We start from the raw sequence: 24,055 nt of genomic DNA, 5'->3' as shown, positions 1-24,055 counted from the left end.
GACAGAGGCGGAGACCCAAGAGGAAAAAAGACATAGATGCTAAGGATGTGAAGATGAGGATTGAGAGTGTCCCGGATGCCGAAACGCATGGCTGAGCGCGCGCGTCCCATCTCCGCTTATGGCAAGACCGTGCTTCCCCACCCTCTAAACCATTTCTATATCAGCAGTTTTTTTTCTCCTTTCTTTTATATTGTTATTCGGGGCCCGACACCCCCGATTTATGGAACTATTTTACATTAAGAATGACTCACCAGTTTGTAGGAAAACGGATATGATAGAAAATTCAGTAGGGTCCGGCTTGCTTTTCTCAATTTACAAGGACGAAAATAAGAAAGAAAAAAATCTATTAACGGGGCTAAAGTTATCACAGTTGCTACTCAAGCAGAGAAGAAAATAATTTTAAACAATAGAGTTTAAAATCTATTAGAGCCTAGGGCTAATTTTTTTACAAGGCTGTAAGTTAAGACTAATACGAATATTATCAATCAAACTAACACTTAAATCGAGGAGAATTCCTTTCAAACGTTTAACCTGCGCAAAATTTTCATACAAATTAAACTTTTATCCCTAAAAATTATTTCATTGGTGTGATAAAATTTAAAAAATATCAACAAAAAATAGACCAGCATAACACGTGACCATCTGAAATCGTCATTTTTACTCCGTTTTCTATTGGCTGCGGGTGCTATACTACTACCACCATGGAGTAATATTACATGAGACCCTATTAAAGTACATTAATTCATGGACGAACCAATACTGAAGGACGGATGGCAGAGGGAGAAAGTTGAAAAATACTTGTTAATTCGCCTTCTAGCGGCAGATAGTAGCAAAACGGATAGTGGGGGAATCAACGTTCTAGAGAGGGAAGCGGCTAACGTCTTACTTATTTGTCTAGATGGCGCTAGCTTTTTCCGGGATTTGACTCAGTATTTTTTATAACCCCCCCCCTCCATTTTGGGGCTGAAAAGGGGGAAGTAAGCTTAACATTGGTTCTTTAGTTGCTTAGTATGGGGCTCTATGGGCTGCCATCGGTCCTTCAGTATTGCTTAGTCCATGATTAATTATTACTCAAAGCTAATTTCTGACAGCCAAGGCCCGTTTTGGCGCGAAATTTGAACCTTTTAAACACGCGTGGACAATAATAAAACAGACGCTTTATTTGTAAACATACAACTTTTATTTCATTCGCACTGTTTTTGACACAATAATACATGTAATTAATAAACAATCATTTCATTGGCAAACTTCAAAAATTGAAGAAAAATTGTGTTAAAGCAGTCCGTTACCAATTTGTATTTTCTACCAATCCCAAGTCCGTCCGTATTACATTTAAAATCAAAACCCAAATAGCCTTCCCTTATATTATAATCTTTTCCAATTACCATTAAGGCAATCCAAACAAGATTTAAGACTTCACTAACCAATAGATGAAAATTGAAAATATATAATTGTTTTTTTTTTTCATAATTATTAAAGTTAAATATATAACTTTTATTAATTGTACTACAGCTTTTTAATTTCATTTTATTTTTATAACAATTAACTTTATAAATAGGGAATGAAAGAACATTCCCCTTTTAAGCCTGCAACATTCTACGAACCATATACTGTAATATTCCTCCATTTCTAAAGTACGTTAACTCAACTTCAGTATCAAAACGCATGATAACCTCAAAGGTTTTGATATTATCAATCTGTATTAATCAAAATTAGTTACTGAAATAAGAAGTATATTAAATTAAATCATATTTAATTACCTGAACAGTTGTAGTTTGTCTAGGAATTAAAACATCTGGTATATCAATTGAAAACAATTCCCTTCCAGTTAAACCTAAAGTCTCCGCGTTTTGTCCAGGAAGATATTGTAAGGGAATAATTCCCATTCCAATTAAATTACTGCGATGAATTCTTTCATAACTTTCCGCAATTACAGCTCGGACACCCTTAATTAAAATTAATTAATTTAATAACCGTATTTTTAATGAATAAAGGCGTGAATAATGAAAATACCAATAAGTATGGTCCTTTAGCGGCCCAATCCCTGGACGAACCCGACCCATAATCATTTCCAGTTAAAATAATTAACGGAACGTTCTCCAACTTGTACCTTTCAGCAGCATCAAAAATATCCATCTACAGAGTATGAAATTAATAATTAATACAATCATAATTAATTAACATTAAATAAATAAACTTAAAGGGAGGGTGAAGTAGAAAATCAAGTGATTTTTTATCGATTTTTCTACTAATTATAAGACCAGTCTGCATAGTGAAACATTCAGGAAATACTTCCCTATGATTTTAAAATTCAAATTAGGTTCAGATTTTAAGGATAATTTTAAAGAAGGTCCTCCGACCAATCGCGTAATGCCTTGCCTTTTTATTAACAAATTTCTCGTGGCACGCTCCATGTCTCGCGCCATGATTGTCACGTCGCGCGCGAGTTTTATCAAATCTCGTGATAAAATTCATTCAACACAGAACGTGCCACGAGAATTTTGTTAATAAAAAGGCAGGGCGTTACGCGATTGGTCGGAAGTCCTTGTTTAAAATTATCCTTAAAATCTGAACCTAATTTAAATTTTAAAATCATTCGGAAACTGTATTTCCTGAATGTTTCACTATGCGGACTGGTCTTATAATTAGTAGAAGAATCGATAAAAGAAATCACTTGATTTTCTACTTCACCCTCCCTTTAAGAATATCTTAACAATTACTTACCTCTTCACCAGATGGAATGTAAATAGTTTTAGGACCAGGTTTGGACATGAATTTATTTACAATCCTTATATTGGCAAATGTTCCCCTTGCCATAACGGCGTCATTACCCCTTCTAGACCCATAAGAATTGAATTCCCGCGGAGTTAAACCTTTAGCGGTCAAGTATTTAGCAGCTGGACTGTTTCTGGCAATACTACCAGCGGGAGATATGTGATCAGTTGTAACAGAGTCACCCAAATTAAGTAAAACTCTAGCGTTTTTGATTGAAGAAATAGGAGGTGGGTTGACAGTCTGCACAGTTGGAAATTAAAGTTACAAGTTAAAATATTAAAGTATTTACATGGATGAAGAATGCGCGTGCGGAAATTTGTTTTCACTCTACAGGATCGGCAACTCCCTATCTCGAACGACAGCTTATTCTGTATATACTCTGTTACAACATCGGTTGTCAGCACGCGCAAAGCTAGGTCTCTATGTAATCTAGCCTTGCGCGTGCTGACAAGAGACAAAATAAAAACTTCAGGATCTTCAGGATTTAAAATCAGTTTAAAATATCCTGAAGTTTTTTGTCTCTTGTCAGCACGCGCAAGGCTAGATTACATAGAGACCTAGCTTTGCGCGTGCTGACAACCGACGTTGTAACAGAGTGTATACAGAATATTCTGTCGCCCGAGATAGGGAGTTGCCTATCCTGTAGAGTGAAAACCAATTTCCTCACGCGCATTCTTCATCCATGGTATTTAACTTTAATTTACCATATTTTCAAAGAATGGTGGGGATTTTATATAAGTAGAAATAGGGTCCCATGGATACATCATACTCTGAGGAGCTTCGAGACTGTTCCATTTCGCGGTTCCCTTTTGTATTTGGGAATAAACCTTTTGGAACATAGCAGGAATAACAAATTCCTTTTCAACTTTTTGAATATCCTCCCTGGATGGCCAAATATCGCGAAGGAAGACATCTTCACCATTATTTCCTTTTCCTAATGGTTCAGTCTCAAAATCAATGGCGACTGTTCCCGACAGTGCGTAAGCCACAACCAAAAGTGGAGATGCCAAATAATTGGCTCTTGTATTGGGATGAACCCTTCCTTCAAAGTTACGGTTACCGGAAAGTACCCCAGCTACAACTAAATCCCCTTTATCAATAGCTTCAGCTACTGGTGGTGGTAAAGGTCCCGAATTTCCAATACAGGTCATACAACCATATCCTACAACATCAAATCTGCAAAGGGAAGTTCAATACATTCAATTGAAGGAATCGTTACTTAAATTTCTTTCCATGAAGATGACGCATGGATTAACTAACGTTAGGGATTGTTCACTAACCATGTTTCCCATGTATTTCTATCGCCAACTTCATGTTCCGAATTATTCCTTGATTCCCCTCTTCATTCCCCCAATTTATTGGACCAAAACGGATGTAGATATAGCGCCATCTCTCGGCAAAATAAATCGTTTTTGCCCAATATAGGCAGTATTTCAATCTTGACCTCATAGACCACGTGATATTTGGTCCAATTTTCTTATAACTTCCTGTTAGGGATAGTAGCTGCTGCTAGGGGGCGTTTGGAACATGCATGCGTTATCTTTTTGGGGGAACGAACTATCCCTAGCGTTAGTTAATCCATGGATGACGTAACGATTTTTACCCCAGTTTTTCTAAGTATGGAGTAACTCCACTTTCTCTGAGATAATAAGTAACGACCCCACTTCCGGGAGACAAACTAGTTTTGATATAAGGCGATACGGATAATCCTTTTTCAACCGCATTCTTGGCTAACATTCCAGCACCAAGCATAACAGAAGGGTTACTAGTATTTGTGCAACTTGTAATGGCAGCTATTACAACTGAACCGTGTTTAAGAATATATTCTCTATCCTCATAAACAAAGGGGACAACGGTATCAAGTTTATCATTGGGAATGCCAAATCCTTTGAAGCCAACCTATTGAGAATGAAAATTTTAATTCAATTCTCCCAAAAGTATGAACTGATTAAACTCAGTCATACTTTGTTCTGTAAACATTGAAGGAAGTCATTCTTCATGTCCAAAACAGGAACTCTATCATGTGGTCTTTTGGGACCCGATATGGATGGGACAACAGTTGAGAGATCAAGCTCTACAACTTCAGAGAAAACTGGATCTTGACTTGGATCATTATAATCTCTGAACATTCTAACGGCTCTAAGGTATGTTTCAACATAACCAATCATAGTTTCACTCCTTCCTGAAAGAACATTACAAAAATTAACTCCTCCTTTAAATAATATAATAATCAACTTTAATTGCTGCTACAAAGTACAAACCGCTTTGTCTTAAGTATTCCAAGCTTTTCTGATCAACAGGAAAGAATCCGACAGTGGCTCCATACTCAGGACACATATTTGAAATTGTAGCCCTATCTGCAATGGATAAATCAGCAACTCCTGGTCCAAAGAACTCAACAAACTTTGAAACAACTCCAACTTGTCTCAAATGCTATTGAAATTAAAATTAAACGCGATTAAATTAAATTAAATCAGCCAAACTCTACTTTACAGCTTCCACAATTTAAAGTACCTTAGTTATTGTCAAAACAACATCAGTAGAAGTTGCCAATGAATTGAGCTTCCCAATAAGTCTATAGCCAACAACTTTGGGTAAAACCATGCTGATACTTTGCCCCAACATAACAGCTTCCGCCTCAATTCCTCCCACACCTTAATTAATCAAAGATTTAATTTAATATCTTAATTTGGGTATTAAATTAATGAAGAATTTAAGAAGGTAATGTAATATACCCCATCCAACTACTCCTAGACCATTAATCATGGTTGTGTGTGAGTCAGCCCCAACTAAACTATCAGGGTATAAGAGTCCATCCTGGTTAAAAACAACCCGGGCTAAAAACTCTAAATTAACTTGATGACAAATTCCAGAACCAGGCGGAATTATCATAGTGTTTTTGAAGGCTTCAGCCCCCCACTGAAATTAATAAGAAATTAAAGTTAATAAGAACTGAAAATTTGATGTTCTTTTAAAAAGTAATTAAGTACTTTAAGGAAGAGGAATCTTTCTTTATTACGTTCAAATTCAGTATCTTGGTTCTTTTCAAGCGAGGCTGCACTAGACAAATAAAATATGAACATGAATATACGCACAAAATACATGACAATAAGACTTGTCATGTCTAAAACTAACCTAGCTGATTTTTGGGAGTGAAATGGACATATTCCTAATCGGGTGGAAATATCTAACTCATTTTTACTAAGACTATAATTTAAACTAGAGATTGCGCGACTAGAATTTAATTCTGTTTGACTGCTATTATTCGTAGAAGATGTTGATGACTTAGAAGTTTGAGGTTTTCTCAATGGAATTTCAACTTCCCGAGCTTGTAAGGCTGAAATCACCTTACACTTTCCTCCATCACTTAAACAGTCATTGCATGATTTTACCGAAGATATAGACCCTCTGCTCAAATGAGAAACACCACCACCACCACCTCCACCTCCAGGGTTTGGAGCATTGGACAGATTACTGTAAGTGTAAAGTCATAAGAATCTGTCCATTTGTTTTTAATTATTTTACACAATTTTTACAACGCAATGGCTGCTGACTGAAGAGAGGGTAAGGTTTATAATTTTGGGGTTTTTTTCTCTTTTCCCCCCCTCCCCCCTAATCCTTTACCAAATACTTACGATCTTGAGAAGTCAACTTGAACAGAATGGTCAACTACCAGATCAGCAGGGCATAATGGATTAATTTTAGATGGGTCACCTCCAAGATTTTTAACTGCATCACGCATAGCAGCAAAATCTACAACAGCAGGAACACCCCTACAAAGTTTGAGATTCAAGTGGTTTTCATGAGATGAGATTGAAGCCAATTTAATTTTGATAGGATCTCTTTTTCAAAGATGAATTTTTTTATCTTACGTAAAATCTTGAAGGAGGACTCTTGAGGGTTTAAATGGTACTTCCACCCCCAATTCACTAAGCTGTTTGTTTTCCCAATCCAAAATATTTTCCACATCACTGGTTTTAATTTCAAAGTTGTCACAATTTCTAATACCAGATTCCAACAAAACTCTGATTGAAAAGGGTAGTCGATCTATTGTTTGACGTTTAAAAATTTTATTTTAAAATTTTGGACCTAAATATATATTTTTTTTAAGTTCTAATAATTACCATAACGTGTATCATTTAAGGCAGGAAGATCAAAATATTCATATTGGGCCGAATCTTTATCATTTGTGTTTAGCGCCTTGCGTAAATGACCAAAGGGGTTTTCTGCAAGTCATTATAGCCTTAATTTTAAAAAACTCATTTGCATATTAAATGGCAACATTTAAAAGGATTGGGACCACTTTTAAAGACTTAATATACCCGACCTGGCAGATTAAATCTACACATGCAAAAGGAGCCAAAATCACGGGTATTTAAAACTCATTAGAGTGCATTTAAATATCGCAACGTCTTCAACTTATATCAATTAATAATTTCAATTTTGAACTCTCACCTTTCGCCGCCATCACGAATCAAGGAACGTTCACGTACGCTACTTTATCCAGTTTCCCCAGCCAGAACCCAGCAGAAACTCGCGTGTGTTTACGCTGCGCTGCCGGCCACAACAGTGTTGCCAATGTTTGAAAGTGGATTTTCCCACTTCCATTTGAAAAATTTCCCACATTTCCCACACCCCCTTTTTAGCCCCGCCCCCAGCTAAAATATGGTAGAAAAGTTACAGTCTTATTTATCTGTACTATTTTTTCCTATTAGGTTTAATATGGAATATCACTGCGCATAGCTTGGACAATATGTACAAATGCGCCAAAACGCTATAAGGCTTTAAAATTCTCAAAATATGCTACTTTTTTCAAACGCCAAATTTAAAATCACCGGATTTATTTCAAAATTTTCGAAAATACAATAATTTTAACTGCACTGTCTGCACTATTAACACTTAAAGAGAAAAATTCCCACATTTGACCGATTTAGGGAAAAAATTACCTTTGTCCCACAGAGCCAAAACCTTACCAAAATTTCCCGCGATGTGGGAAATTTCCCACACATTGGCAACACTGGGCCACAAAAATAAAATTTTCCTTGTCTGCTCATCTAGCTAGTACCTTCTCATTGGATGATCATCCTCTCGTCACCTTTTTAAGCCCAATGATTGGTCTTAATCTTCGTGACGTTAGACCACTTCGTCTAAGTTCAGTCTCTACACAACACGTGAGTGATTTCCGATTTTGTCGTCGTATATTTTCAATTATCAATTAAATATTAATGTTTTAATCATCAAATTTATTAATGATATAGACGTAAAGATGAAAGTCAAGGAAAATGATCATACGAATATTCCGAAAGGAAAACCGAAGTCCGGAAGATTTTGGAAAGAGGAAAAGAAAACGTAGGACAAGGCTTAGCAATTTACACGTTTTGGGGGGGGGGAAGGGAGGAAGGAAAAAGTGTCAAAGGTTACTTTTAAAGGTTAATTTTAAAGGAAATACGTTTTGTTTTTATCGTACAGATTTAATTCTATGCAAAAGTTTAAAAAGGCAATTAGAACATCATGGGACGTGAAAATGCAACAAAGATTAGAGAAGAAATCCACTAAACAATTTGAAGCTGAGTTACAAAATGCTAAAAAAACAAAGAAACAGGTGCCTGATCATAAGTTTATAACACTTCTAAGTTACATAGTTATGATGTTGCAAGTTGCATCTTCTAACCATTTTGTTTTTGAATGCAGGAAAGCGTGAAAAGAATGTTAGAGAAAAAGAAAAGGAAAGAAGAAAATCAAAAGAAGTCTGAAGTTGTACAAGTGGTAAGAATGTTATTGGAAATTAAGATTAAAATTGTTTTTTAAATATTTTAATTATTATCTTGCAGATAAGAAATACTGCTAAAATAAAGCGAATGTCAAAGAAACAACTAAGAAGAATTAAAAAATCAGATACAAATTAATTTTAAATATTTATGGAATCTTATGAATTACTCAGAAATAAAGTTTTTGATTTTTCTACCCTTGGAGATACTTATCTTTGACTCTTATCCTTATGAAATAACAATAAGCCTATTATCTTTTAAAGTGAATGATAAATACTGAAAAAAATCAAAAGCCTAGAGTATTTGATTTTTTTCCGTGGCAAAAAACTTCGCAGATAATTTCTAGTGTTGTCGTGGTTCCCGCGGCTTCGTCTTGTCCAATCGAAAAACGCGCCAAAAAGACCCGCCCTCGTTCGACCCCTTAAAAGCGCCTGTACGACCTTGATTCGACCTTGCTCTTTCCTGCGCTTCGTGCAATCGGACGTTTGCAAACTTTACCCTCTTCGATTCTAATTTGGTGACGTTTTAAGGTAAAATTTCATATATTTCCACTTAAATTATGAGTAAATATCGTAAAACTTTCGTAATAATTAGTGCCATAAAGAAATAAATAGTAATATTCGTATATCGGCATTTTTAAACTCATTGCATAATAAGCCTTAGGGCCCCTCCTTTCTTGCGTTCTATTTCGTCATTTGCGTAGTTATTTTACTATTCCTTAACTATAACGCGTAACATTTGTCCTTAATTATTTCTATAATATAGAAACAATCATGGTCCATTTCAATTACCTTCCTGAGGAGCATCAAGCTGAGCTCCGTAAAACTGCTGAAGCCATTGTGGCTCCTGGCAAGGGTATTTTGGCCGCGGATGAAAGCACAGGTATTTAATTAAAATTAACCCCCTTCCACCTAAATTTAATACTTGATGATATGTAAAGCTACCATGGGAAAACGTTTGGACAACATTGGGGTGGAGAACTCAGAGGAAAATCGTCGTATTTACCGTCAACTTCTCTTTACCGCTGACAAGGCCCTTGATAACAACATCAGTGGTGTCATTCTCTTCCACGAGACTCTCTACCAAAAGGCTGATGATGGAACCCCATTTGTTCAGATCCTCCAAAACCGTGGCATCATTCCTGGCATTAAGGTTGACAAAGGTGTTGTGCCACTTATGGGAACTGATGATGAATGCACAACTCAAGGTCATACACCTTAGGAAACCATTAACCTTCAAAGTTAATTGGAACTCAAATTAAATTTGATTAATTAAAGGATTGGACGATTTGGACAAACGTTGCCAGGAATATTACAAGCAAGGATGTCGTTTTGCCAAGTGGCGTTGCGTCTTGAAGATCAGACAACACCTTCCATCTCCATTGGCTATCTTGGAGAATGCCAATGTTTTGGCCCGTTACGCGACTATTTGCCAACAAAACCGAATTGTACCAATTGTTGAGCCAGAAATCTTGCCCGATGGTGACCACACTTTGGACCGGTGCCAGAAAGTGACTGAGGCTGTCTTAGCCGCAGTCTACAAGGCCCTCAGTGACCACCATGTCTACTTGGAAGGAACTCTCTTGAAACCCAACATGGTCACTGCTGGTCAAAGCTGCACGACTAAATATTCTCCTCAAGAAGTTGCCAAGGCTACTGTAACTGCATTCCAAAGGACCATCCCTCCGGCTGTACCAGGAGTGACCTTCTTGTCTGGTGGTCAATCTGAAGAGGAGGCTTCGGTACACTTGGACGCCATCAACAAGCATGTTGGAAAGAAACCGTGGGTTTTGACCTTCAGTTATGGACGGGCTCTTCAAGCCAGCGCTTTGAAGGCCTGGGGAGGCAAAACTGAGAACATCAAGGCTGGACAAGATGAACTCTTGAAGAGGGCTAAGGTATATCTTGGGTTTGGGACGTAGATAACTTAACTTTCCTTTTGAACAGTTTTAACCCTGCATTTTGGTACTTAGTAGACTTAGTTTCCTTAACGATAATTTCATTTTGTAGGCAAATGGACTAGCAGCCCAAGGAAAATACGTAGCTGGTTCGATTGAAAGCGTTTCAGCCAAAGCATCCAACTTTGTTCCCACGCATGCTTATTAGAAAAAACAATTATCCTTATTATTAATTTGCTTTAATTTTTGATTAATTAATCTAAACTTGTTTGATGTTCTTTGGTTATTGTTACTGCAAGAGAATCAATTTAATTAACATTAAAAAAGAAATATATATTTTTACACTTCACCAAAAAACAATGACGTCAATATATTTTTTTGTCTACTCTTCTATTGCCATATTTTAGGCCAATGGTGACGCTTCCTTGGGTCAATACACAGGAGGCGTCAAGGGTGCCGCTGATGATGAGATTCTTTTTGTCAAGAACCATCAATATTAAGAATTTTGAGTCAGAATTAACAACTGAAATGGTTCCTTTTATCAATTATACGCAAAGTTATAATAGGATATAAATGTTAAAGAAATAAAAAATATCAAATAAATATTAAAGTAGTTTTAAAAAATATTAAAATAAATATTATTTTTAATGTTTATTCGGCATTGCTGTAATAAATATTCCTCTGGTTTATTGTAAACTCTCTGCCTGTTGTATTATCTGCATTATTTAAAATGTAGATTTTATTGATGTAAATAAATATCTGGGTGTTGAAAGTAATTAATTTTGAATTGCTTATTAATTATTAATTTTGGCCTATTTTTTTTACCAAATAGGTCAATTTATCTTATCTAAATGGGATGGGAAAACCCTAAGGGGTTCAAGGTTTATTTTTGTAGCTATAATTATTATCTAATCTCTGTAATCTGGCACTCATCCCACTTTAAATGACACGTCACAGAGTTTGAGAAACATTCTTGATTCATAATCAAAACTTTTTTTTAGTAATGACGTCTTCTGGGTTTATACAAACCTGGAGAACTCTGGGGGTGGGGGGAGAGAGAACTTCGGGAAATATATGGGAAAAAAGTTGGAGAACTCGGGGGGGGGGAAGAGAGAACTTCGGGAAATATATGGGGAAAAAGTTGGAGAACTCTGGGGGGGGGAGAGAACTTCAGGAAATATAATGGAGAACTCTGCGGGGGGGGAAAGAGAACTTCGGGAAATATATTGGAGAACTCTGGGGGGGGGAAGAGAACTTCGGGAAATATATTGGAGAACTCTGGGGGGGGGAAGAGAACTTCGGGAAATATATGGGAAAAAAGTTTGAGAACTTGGGGGGGGAGAGAACTTCGGGAAATATATGGGAAAAAAGTTTGAGAACTTGGGGGGGGGGAGAGAACTTCGGGAAATATATGGGGAATAAGTTTGAGAACTCGGGGGGGGGAGAGAACTTCGGGAAATATATGGGAAATAAGTTGGAGAACTCTGGGGGGGGCGAGAGAACTTCGGGAAATATATGGGAAATAAGTTGGAGAACTCTGGGGGGGGGGGAGAGAGAACTTAGGGAAATATATGGGAAATAAGTTGGAGAACTCTGGGGGGGGGGAAAAGAACTTCGGGAAATATATGGGAAAAAGTTGGAGAACTCGGGGGGGGGGATGGGGAAGAGAACCTGGAAAACTGAGGGCCATCAGCTTTCCAAAAGTTGCATGAACCCTGGTCTTATATGAAGGAGAAATTACTGATAAAAAATCATCATTAATAAGCTTTAAATTATTTAATTACAATTAACAATCTTACATTATATAATTTACATAATTTTTTTCTCTTTATATATATATATATATATTTATTATTTAAATTTGTTGTTGTGTAACTTATTTTATTTATTTCATAGATTGCATTTTATGAGTAAATAAATTTATAAAAATTAAAATCAAGAGAAGATAGGATGGTAAGTAACTACAAGTTATCTTAAGAAAAAAGAACTTAATTAAAATTAAGAAGATTTTAGGCACTCAAATAAACAAAATTGAGCAATGCCAACCATCCTGCTGGATCTTTCTTCTTTTTTATACAACTTACATTGAAAAAGGGGGGGACTTTATTAGAATACTTGCATCAAGAAAGTGGTAGAACCGTCCCTCCAACTAGGATCATCCGCAATTTGAGCTCTGCACATTGGGCAAGTTCGTTCCCGATCAAACCAAATTGATACACACTCTTCACAAAAAATGTGCTAAATTATGGAATAAATATTGAAATATTAAAGCTGAAATACAATTTTAAATACATAGTTAAAGAATAAGGGTCATAGTTAAAGATTATGGGTCATAGTTAAAGATTGAGGGTCATAGTTAAAGATTATGGGTCATAGTTAAAGATTATGGGTCATAGTTAAAGATTATGGGTCATAGTTAAAGAGTATGGGTCATAGTTAAAGAATGAGGGTCATAGTTAAAGAATGAGGGTCATAGTTAAAGAATGAGGGTCATAGTTAAAGAATGAGGGTCATAGTTAAAGAATAAGGGTCATAGTTAAAGAATAAGGGTCATAGTTAAAGAGTGAGGGTCATGGTTAAAGAATGAGAGTCATAGTTAAAGAGTGAGGGTCATAGTTAAAGAATGAGGGTCATAGTTAAAGAATGAGGGTCATAGTTAAAGAATGAGGGTCATAGTTAAAGAATGAGGGTCATAGTTAAAGAATGAGGGTCATAGTTAAAGAATGAGGGTCATAGTTAAAGAATGAGGGTCATAGTTAAAGATTATGGGTCATAGTTAAAGAATGAGGGTCATAGTTAAAGATTATGGGTCATAGTTAAAGAATGAGGGTCATAATTAAAGAATGAGGGTCATAGTTAAAGAATAAGGGTCATAATTAAAGAATATGGGTCATAATTAAAGAATATGGGTCATAATTAAAGAATGAGGGTCATAATTAAAGAATGAGGGTCATAGTTAAAGAATAAGGGTCATAATTAAAGAATGTAAGTCATAATTAAAGAATATAAATGAATATTACCTTGCATTGTAGCATTGTGGGAGTTCTATAATCATCTTGGCAGATGGGACAAGATTCTCCGGCAGTTTTTAACTGATCAGCACTAGGTTGCACTCCGTAATTCTGCCAGAATAAAAATAATTCCGCCTTGAATTTTAATTTAGCTAACCAACCTCGAGAGTTTATAATATTTACCACACTTTGAAGTAAACTATTAAAAGCTTTACGGAAAATTTTGGTTTTCTTTACTATATCTTTACACTGAAATTAAAATGAATTAATTAATGTACATCATGATAACTCTTTAAGGCTAATTTGAGATTACTTTAGTCACTAAATAAGCGGCTGATAAAATGACTCCAAAAACTTTGCTAGAACCGTGATAGGATTCGGAAAAATAATAAAGCCAATGTTGCATGGGAGAAATGGTTCTGTACAGTTGAAAAGTCGTCTCGAGGAAAAGGAAGTATTTGCCCTGAAATCATGAACAATATATTGATTTTGATTGTGATGTTAAAAAGGAAGTAATAGAGTCTTACTTTCTTTTTAAATGGAATGATTCTTCCAGGAAGTGCCGTTACTATCACTTTTAACAAGACATTTATCAACTTTAAAACAAAGTCTGTGACCGTCACAATCCATAATACTTCCCATAATGTAATTCCTCCATTTGAATAAGGTGGAATTAAGATTAAACTGTGTTAAAATATAATTTTTGCTAATTAGATCTAGAATTTTTGATAATTAAATCTAGATTTTTATCATTTTTTGATCATTAACTCAATTTTTTGATATTAAAATCTAGAATTTTTGCTAATTAGATCTAGAACTTTTGCTAATTAGATCTAGAACTTTTGCTAATTAGATCTAGAACTTTTGCTAATTAGATCTAAAACTTCTGCTAATTAAATTTGCTAATTAAATCTAAAACTTCTGCTAATTAAATTTGCTAATTAAATCTAAAACTTTCGCTAATTAAATCTAAAACTTTCGCTAATTAAATCTAAAATTTTGCTAATTAAATCTAAAACTTTTGCTAATTAAATCTAGATTTTTTTTAATTTTTGGACCATTAACTCTATTTTTTGATATTAAAATCTAGAATTTTTTAATTAGATCTAGAACTTTTGCTAATTAAACCTAGATATTTTTAATTTTTTGACCATTAACTCAATTTTTTGATATTAAAATCTAGAATTTTTTTTAATTAAATCTATAAATTAAATTTTTAATATAAACTAGGCATCTCTAAAGGTACTTAAAATTAACGAACTTACGCATAAGCCAGATTGTCTTCAGCCAAGACAAAATACACAAATCCAATGCAAGTGCACAAATTTACAGTAACAATTGCTAAACTAGAAAAATGTCTTTTTGCCTAAAAAGAAATTTATTATTTAAATTATTAATTATTTTATATATAACATTACTTAAATATCATCATCACCTGTTTGCCAACTTCTCTTTTAACTACAGCATTTGCATGGCAAAAAGTTAGGAAAAGTCCAGCAATTATAAGAATACCTTAAAAAAATGTTAATTTAACATTTTTTTTTATGACATTTTAAATTTTTAAAGTTCAATTATTAATTATATAAATAACAAAACTTGACCAACCTATTCTGTGGTCAAAAACAATCTTCATCAATAGGATTAAAACAAAGGGAACATATTTTTCAGCCAATGAAATTAAAGCTTGTAATTCTGGACTATTTCTGACAGCATCAGTGGCTTCCGGTACCGGATTCATATTTTCTTGTATATTGTTATTATTTCTAGGGGGATTATTGCCAGGGACATTTTCAAGTACGGGATAAATTGGTGCTGATAGGACTTCGGGGGGATTTAATCTCGCTGGTTGGTCTAGATTTATGGTAATATCATTTCTATTTGTAACTAATTGCGGCATGGGTTGTTGTCTATTAGCCAATGGAACGCTTCTATTGGCATTGACGTCTTGAAGAAGCCACGAAACACTGGTAGAGTTAGAAGGACCACCTCCATCCATTAAACTTAAAGGACTGAGACCCCTGAAAACTTGATTTAAATCCTCCCTAATGCGTCTTGGTGCCGCAGTTGCCATTTCTTGAGCAGTCCTAAGACCCACTTGGAATGCCCAATGGTGGGGTGCTCTTCTAAAACCCCGAAAACCTCCATTACTAGGTCCGGGAGTTTCCAAAGAATTGTTATTTCCTTCCATTATCTAGTAAAAAATTATCAAGAAATAACGAAACCATGTTGATGTTGATCAGATAAAAAAACCTTGAAAACTGTTGGCAACATAGAGATACAAGAGGAACAGTTGAGAGTCATTTTTGTGACGGTTTTAGGGCATTCGCCCCTTCGCATGTGTGATGGGGTGAAAGACTGGTGGCGCCCCCCTATCGACGAGCGAAGGAGTTATTAATAAGGATGAGCTTAGAGTAGTGGCACTCTATGTTAACTCCCTATAGGGAATAATAAGTCAAAACCTCGGAGATGCCATTACTCCATTTTATACGAGCTAAGAGCGGAAAAACGTATTTTATAAATTTTACACCTGTAAAATCTTTTAAAAAACACTTGGAACTTGTATTTCTACTTACTTTCGAGGAAATACCACCGTTTTCTGAAGGTAAGAGTCTTTTTTTATACATTTATTAGTAATAAAAACATTTAAGGCGAGCTAAGCCTTGGTCTTGTAAAACACGGCAGATTAGTGATTAGCGCGAGGATTAGCGTCGTTTTCAAAATCACTCATCTGCCGTGTTTTACAAGACCAAGGCTTAGCTCGCCTTAAATGTTTTTATTACTAATAAATGTATAAAAAAACACTCTTACCTTCAGAAAACGGTGGTATTTCCTCGAAAGTAAGTAGAAATACAAGTTCCAAGTGTTTTTTAAAAGATTTTACAGGTGTAAAATTTATAAAATACGTTTTTCCGCTCTTAGCTCGTATAAAATGGAGTAATGGCATCTCCGAGGGTTTGACTTATTATGCCCTATAGGGAGTTAACATAGAGTGCCACTACTCCTTATTAATAACTCCTTCGCTCGTCGATAGGGGGCGCCACCAGTCATTCACCCTATCACACATGCGAAGGAGGAGAAGCGAAAAATCCCTCACAAAAACGTTCAAGGACCGCTTTCCCCCAATAGTTTGTCTAGGCTTTAATAGTGTTATAATGTCTATGGTTGGCAATAATAATATTTTGATATGGGCAAAGGCTTAACAAAAATCTTAGATCACGACGTTTTTACTATAATTTAAAATTAATAACACATGGAATAAAATTTAACAAAACACTTACCACAGAAAACTCGGTATTTCTGATATTTTGAAATTAATAATGAACTTTTTAGATTAATTATTATTACATAATTCAATCAATATGTTTATTACTGAATCTAATTATCTACGACTTTCCTAAAGTTGCACTTACTTAACTCTCTCACTCGTCGATAGGGGCGCCCATAGACATTAGAATTCTATATAAGCTAAGGGGGCGCCACGTACCATTCACTCTATCACACATGCGAAGGGGGATTGAAATTTATGTCACAAAAAGGCGCGAATCTCAAGTTCTAATGTCTATGGTACAACTCTCCCGCCTTGCTTTGATATGGAGATTAGGGAATTGGCACTCCTATATTACCATTCAAATAGAGTCATAGGCAGGATGCTGGATGTTGCCGCTTCCCTATTTAGAATCTCGTATAATAATTTTGAAACATTTAAAAGAAAGAACCTGTCCATGAATTTAGATGTTTATGTTTTTTTTTCTGCCTGCTCAGTTTCCCAATGGGTTTTTAAAGTTATATATCTACACATGATACAGGGGTAAAGAAACGGGGTCATTAAAATGAAACACCTATCCATAGAGCTTTCGATCATAACATTCATCTATGCCCCTCCTGAATGATGTCTCAAATGTCTTACGTAACTTTCATTGAATAATTTGTTTAGCTAAATGAGAAACACGCGTTCCGATCTAGTCCAAGGTTTCTCAATAATATATATATATACACTTATACAGGGTGATAAACTTTGCCGGTGACCAGTCTACATACTTCTCCTAACGCGCGGATGCTATGCAGGGATAAGGTATAAAGGGGTTTACACACGCTAGTAGAGAAATTAAATATGTAGTAAATACGTAATATTTCTAATGATTGTAAAAACTAGGTCGAGTGTAAATGTATCTTTAATGTTTTATGTTTTATGCAAAAAGTCAGCGACCGAAATATATTGATTGATAGGATTAGGCCATAAAATTTGAATACATGTAATTTGGCGATTTTAACTTGGTTCGGACACTACAACTCCGGACTACATCTATCAGTGAAGGTCAAGCTGATCCGCGAGCAGATACAGTAATTTAAAGTGACTGCACCGTATGCAATTTGTAAGTGTAAGGGAAAAACAGAATTAAAAACGCGGCTCAATATCTCGACTCGGAGGAGTGGTCATATAGCGTGTAGGACTCGTGCCTAAGCACTAAACACGCACCATCGATCTGGCGTACTAACGCGTGACTAGCCTTACACTTACCGTTAACGAAGGCGAGTGGTTTTTAAAATCGAAACTTCTCTCTCAAAGTTGACCGCCACTAGAGGTACTGCTGGAAAACAATAGTCCGATAAGAGAAGGTAATGTAAAAGATTTATTCGGATTATTGACGCGGTTTCGGCCAAAGCTAGTCAGGGTCGTTCTTACTTAAAGTACCGAATTCGTTTCACAAGGGTGATTTTGACACGGTCCAGTCGTCGGCGGGGTTTAGAACGGAGTCCCGCGACCATTTCTTTCTTAGGGGGGTCATCGCCGAGGAGCCCGCAGGCACGACCATGTACCGCATGGGCCTTCCTCCGGATTCTGTTCACGCGGAAACCAGCGATACCGATAACCAGGAAAATAATGAACTTCAGAAGGACGTCAATGACTACTTTCAAACGGAAGAAGCTCACTTACCGGTCATAGGCTACGCTCGAGTATGCGGCCTCTTACCCAACTGCCTGAGATACCCCTTGTCCTCTCAGTTAGGGGTTCAAAAAGAACTGGTGGGTCACTGTTGCCACAGAACCAACCATATCTTGCTGGCAATTTACGCTGCCTACATGTTCCTGATGACGTTTGGAACAGCAACGGCCGCTATCGTTTGGCTCATCATGGAAAAGGTGGACAAAACTACGGCCAGTGTCTTTTGGATGACTTTCGACATCATCACGTTTTTTCAAGCTGCCGCTTTGCAATTGACCCTAATCATCAAGACCTGCGACTTCGGTTGGTTGATGAGTTCCTTGGACTTTTTCATGTCCTCGTTTCATCAAACGAGCTTCTTGCGAACGGACATTGCCGAATTGATGGCCAACGAGAAACAAAATCGTCTCGAAGAAGAACTGAGAAATCCCGGACGATCCATGATCGACGCTCAGGGTCCACCGTCACTCAGAGGAATGTACGAACCGCAAAGTAACCGTAGGCGTAAGACAGCCCGGTAAGTCGTTTTACCATAAATTTTTAGCTTGAATTCATTTGAACTAAGGTAGCCTTTCTTATAGAAAGCCAAAGCCGAAGGCAACCGTTGCTCCGGAACAGGATGTTGAAGAAGAAGAGGAGGAAGTTGAACTCGACTTCGGCACGCTCTACTTGAAGAAATCTCGAATGTGGAGCCTCTTGCTAGCAGTCATTTTCTCCCTCTTTGTTGGCGCCATCGTCGGGTACTTGGTCTACTCACGCACCATGGACCATATCATACCGATCTTCAACAAAGGTGAAGCCAAACTGATGCCCAAGATGATTCCTACCTTGATGGTGAGCTGGCTCTTGAAAACAATCACCGGAAATCCATGGCCCAATATCTCAACCATCGCCGGGATGGTCCTGGAATTCATCAACATCATGCACCAATGTGTGCCGGTCCTCCTTTTTCTGGGAATGTTCATCTCGATCAACATGATACTGGAGGAATTTAACGAGCGCATTTTGATGGCCAGAGAATCGTTCCTGGAGATCGACCGGACCATCATTTACCACCACCGTATCAGAACTCTGGTCAAACGAATGGAAAAATGCTTGGGACCCACCATTCTGGTCGCCATTGCCGGTAGGCAAAGTTGTACGCAACAAAATTTGCGCAAAATAATTACAACGCCCTTTTTACTGTAGGCGATTTTTTCGCCGTGGCTTGCGGAACCTACTTGGGATTTTGGAGAACTTGCAATTGGAGAAGTTTTGACAGTACTTGCATCTCCTACTTGTTGAGACACGCCATCATGATTGCCCGTCTACTGTTAATTGGGGGATTTGGATCCATGATTCAAAACAAGGTAAGTATATGCTACGTTTAATGATTTACTGACCTAGCTTTCGATCGACATTTGCCGACACGTCTCGTACGCGTTCGACCTAGATCACACGTCAATAACGTACAATAAACATCAAAAATTAACAAGGGATCACTTATCCAAGTTGGGGGGGGGGAACAGATCAATAGTCCAATAAAGTTCAAGATGTAAAAATGTTTCTAACGCCCATAATATATTTCAGTTGAACTTTACCGTCATTGTGCTGGACGGATACATGTCCAAATCAATTCTAAACACGGAAAGATTGAAAGTAAGTGGTGGGCTCAAACTCGATAAACACACCCAACGTCTAGCTCTAAAACTAGGTTATTTATACTTCCTTTAATTTAGATTATGGGCCTTCTATGTCAAAACGTTGATAATGGATTCTCGATTTGTGGTTTTTTCACGCTAACAAAACCGTTCTTCTTGGGGGTAAGTAAACACTATGATATATTAAAAGCTTTAACAGAAAAAAGCAATTACGTGTTAATTACTCAAAAGAAATAATTAAATCTCATTAGCTAAAATATAGTTTCCATTTTCAAAATATTGTGTATTATTAGTACATTAAGTGTGTCACACTTATACAGTGTCTTATAAACTTATGCTAACGTTTAAACGCGTAATAATAAAAGTTAATTACTAAAGCTAGGTTCCGAGTAAGTTAGCTAGTTCATCGATTAAATAAGTCCTTGGAATAGTGGCGTGAGATAGAAGATGGTAAATGATTCGCTAACAGCGTACTAAATATTCAAATGTCACGAATATCGACTTATGTGGATTTTCAGTGTAAAATGTTTCAGTTGCACCTAAAGTTTATGTTGCACGATATTAGATCATTTTTAAAAATGAGTTTAACATGTTGCGCGCCGAAATTGAGTTTTGAACTGAAAACATATTTTTTCATTCTCGTTACCAGGGCAACGGTAGTAAACAGTCCCGTCATTAGTTGGCTGGACAGAAAACAAAAGCAGCCTTCATTTTCCCTTACCCTGTACTATCGAATTGATCCGGGGAAAGCAGCGCGAGATTTAGATAGGCCTAACCAGAAGTGAGATGAGATCAGCCAGAAGTACTGAGCTAACCAAATTCTTCACTCGACGAAAGTGAATATTCTTGATAACACACGAACGGTTGGCCCTCTGGTAGCGGTTTCTGAATTTTCCCTCCAAAACGTGAGACGCTCGTGGCGGTAGACGGCCGAACTAGATTCCAGCACCCGCGTCCGTGTTTCGCGGCTTTAGGTTGAGGGGACGGGGATAGGAAATGTTTTTGGTACTCGACCAATTTTTTTTCTCTCTAGTTTTAGCGCGTGGGAAGCGGCATAAAATCCTCAAATTTGTTCACTAATGCCAGGATCTACTATCAATGCTAGAGCCCTTCACTTCTAGTCTCATCTCTCTTCTGGCCTAACTAACCTTATACTTTTTAACAGAGCGTTCATGATTTGACACGAGCTTTGAACATTGTACTGCACCATTCTCGCTAAACCCTAAAAATACTTGCGTCTAAATTGAGTAAACAAATCTATATTATACTTTTATTTTACAGTTGATAGCAGTTTCAGTTGGCTACATCGCCGTAATGATGCGAATTGTGAAAGAAGTCTAAAAAAACAAAAACACGAAAATGAAGCTCACTAAATTAGTTTTTCTACTACAACTTCTATACTATAAGAAGAAACCTCTAAAAGCCAACTTTCTTTAGGCCAAATACTTACTTTTCATGAATATATAAGTTACTTTAGTAGTTATAGAAAAAAGAGAACAAAAAAAATATTCAAATCTGTGATACTATTATAAATAGGACGAACTATGTCTTTATATATAACTATATATATAATATATTAAAATTGTTAAAAATATATATCCCACCAATGTTAATTAAGTAAGACATGTTAAAAGTATAATTAAGTTATAAATGCACAAACAAACACGTACGATGTAATAACATCGTACAAAACGGATAAAATTTGTAAAGTATAGTTAGTGTTTAAACCACATCATATAATTAACGATTTAGATATTGTATTTTTAAAGAGATTTGGAAAATCTATTTTACTAACTTTACCCACTTAAGAAGCTCAATACGACATCCCACCAATATATAATATTATACGTTTGTCAAAAAAAACCCCATGTTTTGTTAAAAGAAAACTAAAAAGAGATGATTAAAAAATAGGACAGTATGATTTCTATTAAGGTGGAAGTCATAACTGTCGGACGCAACGCAATTTAGTACAGGGAAAGGCAGGCGGAGAGGGCGTTAGTGCGCATGTCTTGACGTATATGAATTACACTCAAAGGCAACCAAAAAATAGACGGTCAAAAAATGAACAAAATGTTGATTTTGTGACTAAAAACGAGTCGCTGTTAATATCAAGAAAAAAAAAAACTTAGAAAGACCTAGAATTCAGGAACCTTAGCGGGAAAGATTGAGGGTTACTTAAATGTACGTACCTGTAACCATGTTTTTAATGTTTTGTGTACTGAACGAACAAAGATACTATTAAATGTTACGTTGTTTCAATTACGTCATTTTATTTATTATTTTCACAGAGTTAACCTTCATTTTTAATTTTAATTATCATTATCACATCTATTAATTTTTTTCTTCACGTTAACTAATCAATGATATTACAATATCTGATAAAATTTATACACAATTAAAAAAAATATATATATATAGAGAAAAAGAGAGTCTATAATTTGAGGGTTGTAGAAATTCCTAATAAAAAAATAATCTATAAAATTTTGCTAATTAATTTCATTTATTAAAAGATTTCATGTATATAAAAACAAATCGAAAGATTAAAAATGGGAAGATCAGTTAATTTTTAAAAATCTTATAATTGGGGTAATTATTGTGACTTATTACTGGCCAAAATATTTGGCAGAGTTAATTAATTAAGTTTTAGGAAGATCGCGGTTACTGGCAATTAGTAACTCTCCATCGTTTTCTTATAATAAATTAATTAAAAGCAGACGACGGAAGAAGTCCACCAGGGAAGAATAGATAGATTTTGGGGGTAAATATCTCTATTATAAAATACACTACTGTAAGAAAAATATATTTTTACAATACGACATATATTATAGTCGTTTAAATGGGGATAACTAACTAATGGGGGGACGGGGGGAGAAAGAGATATATTTATTCCCGATATCTATTGAAGAAGTATCAATAAATATCGTGAATATATTCTAAACTTCCCTCACCTTTTTTTTTGTGTTGTTTTTTTGTGTTGTTTTTTTTTAGTCGAGTTTAAATAAATTATTGCTACATATATAATAATTACGATTAATTAGTATTAGTTAGTTCTTTACCAGAATGTTGATTATTGATATAATCTGGTAGACTAGTTTATAGACGATATATTTTTTTAAGCTAAATGCTTTCGCGAGGTTAATTTATTGTTTGATGTTATAATAAAAGCGCGGGTATAGAAAGTTTTTGGAGCAATTTTTCTGGAACATTATTATTTTATAAAATTTATACGAACGAATATTCCCCGGCGGAGGAGAGATTAAGAAATTTCGAATTAATTTAATTGTTTTGGCAAGATTAAGAGAAATTAATTAAAAAAGCGAGAAAATGCAAATATACTTCCAAAAAGTTTAAAAAATAAAAACGTTCGCCCACCCTATTTAAAAATATACACGTAATAAAGAAGCCTGTACAAGAAAGATCCAAAAATACCCTAAAGACTAAAACAAAAATGCGCGTAAATCTTTTTAAGAAAATTAGTAAAAATTAATTACCTACTGTTCAATTTTTCCACACATTACCTTTGTCCTTGACCTATATAACCTTCTGAGAGAAAGAATTGTTGGTTCTTGTGTTTTGGAAGAGTTCAAAGGGTAAATTACTGTTTTTTTTTTTTTTTAGTAGAAAAATAACGTTATGATTATCACACGCACATCCCGTTAAATTGTTTACATCTTTCTTCCGTCTCGCGGAAGAGTAAACAAATAAAAACTATATCATCGATTTTTTTTTTTTTTTTTTTTTTTTGAAATAGAAGAACAGAGATTCGCTGGAGAAAACGCAAAAACTAAACGTCAGCGGCTGGGCTGCCTCCGCCTGTTCCCGGTTCCCCATGGTCAGTTTTGCGGACATTGGTTCTAGTATACTGTGGTTTCAATTCATTACCACGATTATATTGAAGATGATCATATGTATTGTTTTCCGGAGCTATAAACAACGACAATAACAACAACATCCACTTACATTCGTGGAATTTCCCATTCTTTTACACTATTAAAATTTTATTAAGCTGGTGCATGCGC

The 24,055-nt window shown here is 35.7% G+C and overlaps 6 protein-coding genes across 12 annotated transcripts in view; 3 read left to right on the top strand and 3 right to left on the bottom strand.

The window, feature by feature from the left end:
• Positions 1–1,157: 1,157 nt before the first annotated feature.
• LOC149692418 (cytoplasmic aconitate hydratase-like) lies at positions 1,158–7,361 on the bottom strand. Of its 2 annotated transcripts, XM_089868164.1 has the most exons (16): positions 7,231–7,361; positions 6,900–7,001; positions 6,648–6,822; positions 6,411–6,548; positions 5,911–6,249; positions 5,766–5,835; positions 5,511–5,694; positions 5,290–5,429; positions 5,037–5,208; positions 4,740–4,957; positions 4,379–4,674; positions 3,480–3,951; positions 2,725–3,015; positions 2,014–2,136; positions 1,761–1,946; positions 1,158–1,697 (listed from the first exon to the last, which is right to left on the bottom strand). In XM_089868164.1, exons 1-16 carry the CDS (start codon positions 7,241–7,243, stop codon positions 1,581–1,583), a joined length of 3,036 nt encoding a protein of 1,011 aa, XP_089724290.1. In that variant the 5' UTR covers positions 7,244–7,361; the 3' UTR covers positions 1,158–1,580. The 2 variants fall into 2 exon arrangements, with proteins under 2 accessions (XP_089724290.1, XP_089724291.1); XM_089868165.1 differs by lacking the exon at positions 5,911–6,249 and having other exon boundaries at positions 7,231–7,342.
• A 443-nt stretch (positions 7,362–7,804) lies between these two features.
• Positions 7,805–8,747, top strand: LOC149692417 (coiled-coil domain-containing protein 86-like). The gene is made up of 5 exons (XM_089868168.1): positions 7,805–7,946; positions 8,034–8,124; positions 8,245–8,377; positions 8,467–8,541; positions 8,607–8,747. Exons 2-5 carry the CDS (start codon positions 8,042–8,044, stop codon positions 8,679–8,681), a joined length of 366 nt encoding a protein of 121 aa, XP_089724294.1. The 5' UTR covers positions 7,805–7,946; positions 8,034–8,041; the 3' UTR covers positions 8,682–8,747.
• Positions 8,748–8,915: 168 nt separating this feature from the next.
• LOC149692416 (fructose-bisphosphate aldolase-like) lies at positions 8,916–11,216 on the top strand. 2 transcript variants are annotated; one of them, XM_089868167.1, is made up of 5 exons: positions 8,916–9,073; positions 9,309–9,425; positions 9,484–9,750; positions 9,821–10,440; positions 10,848–11,216. In XM_089868167.1, exons 2-5 carry the CDS (start codon positions 9,317–9,319, stop codon positions 10,938–10,940), a joined length of 1,089 nt encoding a protein of 362 aa, XP_089724293.1. In that variant the 5' UTR covers positions 8,916–9,073; positions 9,309–9,316; the 3' UTR covers positions 10,941–11,216. The 2 variants fall into 2 exon arrangements, with proteins under 2 accessions (XP_089724293.1, XP_089724292.1); XM_089868166.1 differs by having other exon boundaries at positions 10,553–11,216.
• A 985-nt stretch (positions 11,217–12,201) lies between these two features.
• On the bottom strand, positions 12,202–16,888 carry LOC149692415 (RING finger and transmembrane domain-containing protein 2-like). 3 transcript variants are annotated; one of them, XM_089868162.1, is made up of 9 exons: positions 16,730–16,888; positions 15,057–15,642; positions 14,887–14,963; positions 14,717–14,817; positions 13,979–14,135; positions 13,765–13,914; positions 13,635–13,700; positions 13,461–13,586; positions 12,202–12,678 (listed from the first exon to the last, which is right to left on the bottom strand). In XM_089868162.1, exons 2-9 carry the CDS (start codon positions 15,637–15,639, stop codon positions 12,547–12,549), a joined length of 1,392 nt encoding a protein of 463 aa, XP_089724288.1. In that variant the 5' UTR covers positions 15,640–15,642; positions 16,730–16,888; the 3' UTR covers positions 12,202–12,546. The 3 variants fall into 3 exon arrangements, with proteins under 3 accessions (XP_089724288.1, XP_089724286.1, XP_089724287.1); XM_089868160.1 differs by lacking the exon at positions 16,730–16,888 and adding an exon at positions 15,702–15,995; XM_089868161.1 differs by lacking the exon at positions 16,730–16,888 and adding an exon at positions 15,702–15,985 and having other exon boundaries at positions 13,461–13,562.
• Positions 16,887–22,263, top strand: LOC149692414 (uncharacterized). Its single transcript, XM_089868159.1, has 7 exons — positions 16,887–18,068; positions 18,162–18,913; positions 18,978–19,522; positions 19,585–19,745; positions 19,966–20,034; positions 20,115–20,198; positions 21,318–22,263. The coding sequence occupies exons 2-7, from the start codon at positions 18,264–18,266 to the stop codon at positions 21,375–21,377; spliced, it is 1,569 nt and encodes a 522-aa protein (XP_089724285.1). The 5' UTR covers positions 16,887–18,068; positions 18,162–18,263; the 3' UTR covers positions 21,378–22,263.
• An 18-nt stretch (positions 22,264–22,281) lies between these two features.
• The window catches only part of LOC149692413 (uncharacterized), a 28,474-nt gene continuing 26,700 nt past the window's right edge, over positions 22,282–24,055 (bottom strand). For all 3 annotated transcript variants that reach the window (XM_089868155.1, XM_089868156.1, XM_089868157.1), the window contains exon 15: positions 22,282–23,960. In XM_089868155.1, coding sequence (XP_089724281.1) covers positions 23,821–23,960 — 140 coding nt within the window. In that variant the 3' untranslated portion in view covers positions 22,282–23,820. The remainder of the gene's footprint in view (positions 23,961–24,055) is intronic.

This window comes from Phalangium opilio, unplaced genomic scaffold (assembly GCF_054372755.1).
Source record: "Phalangium opilio isolate 3A_F unplaced genomic scaffold, DU_Popi_V2 ptg000024l_1, whole genome shotgun sequence".
Classification (NCBI taxonomy): Eukaryota; Metazoa; Arthropoda; class Arachnida; order Opiliones; family Phalangiidae; genus Phalangium; species Phalangium opilio.
The sequence above is the reverse complement of the archived record's forward strand: the minus strand, read 5'-3'. Positions and strand labels throughout refer to the sequence as shown.

Coding starts and splice junctions, on each gene's coding strand:
- LOC149692418 (XM_089868164.1), bottom strand. Junction 6,823..6,899: donor CTTAAATGATACACGTTATG/GTAATTATTAGA, acceptor GTCAAACAATAG/ATCGACTACCCTTTTCAATC. Junction 5,209..5,289: donor TTGTTTTGACAATAACTAAG/GTACTTTAAATT, acceptor TAATTTCAATAG/CATTTGAGACAAGTTGGAGT.
- LOC149692417 (XM_089868168.1), top strand. CDS start 8,042: ATGAAAGTCAAGGAAAATGATCATACGAATATTCCGAAAGGAAAACCG. Junction 8,125..8,244: donor TGGAAAGAGGAAAAGAAAAC/GTAGGACAAGGC, acceptor TTTATCGTACAG/ATTTAATTCTATGCAAAAGT. Junction 8,542..8,606: donor AGTCTGAAGTTGTACAAGTG/GTAAGAATGTTA, acceptor ATTATCTTGCAG/ATAAGAAATACTGCTAAAAT.
- LOC149692416 (XM_089868166.1), top strand. CDS start 9,317: ATGGTCCATTTCAATTACCTTCCTGAGGAGCATCAAGCTGAGCTCCGT. Junction 9,751..9,820: donor TGATGAATGCACAACTCAAG/GTCATACACCTT, acceptor GATTAATTAAAG/GATTGGACGATTTGGACAAA. Junction 10,441..10,552: donor AACTCTTGAAGAGGGCTAAG/GTATATCTTGGG, acceptor TTCATTTTGTAG/GCAAATGGACTAGCAGCCCA.
- LOC149692415 (XM_089868160.1), bottom strand. CDS start 15,788: ATGCGAAGGGGCGAATGCCCTAAAACCGTCACAAAAATGACTCTCAAC. Junction 15,643..15,701: donor TGTTGCCAACAGTTTTCAAG/GTTTTTTTATCT, acceptor ATTTTTTACTAG/ATAATGGAAGGAAATAACAA. Junction 14,818..14,886: donor AAAGAGAAGTTGGCAAACAG/GTGATGATGATA, acceptor ATTTCTTTTTAG/GCAAAAAGACATTTTTCTAG.
- LOC149692414 (XM_089868159.1), top strand. CDS start 18,264: ATGTACCGCATGGGCCTTCCTCCGGATTCTGTTCACGCGGAAACCAGC. Junction 18,914..18,977: donor CGTAGGCGTAAGACAGCCCG/GTAAGTCGTTTT, acceptor CCTTTCTTATAG/AAAGCCAAAGCCGAAGGCAA. Junction 20,035..20,114: donor TAAACACGGAAAGATTGAAA/GTAAGTGGTGGG, acceptor CCTTTAATTTAG/ATTATGGGCCTTCTATGTCA.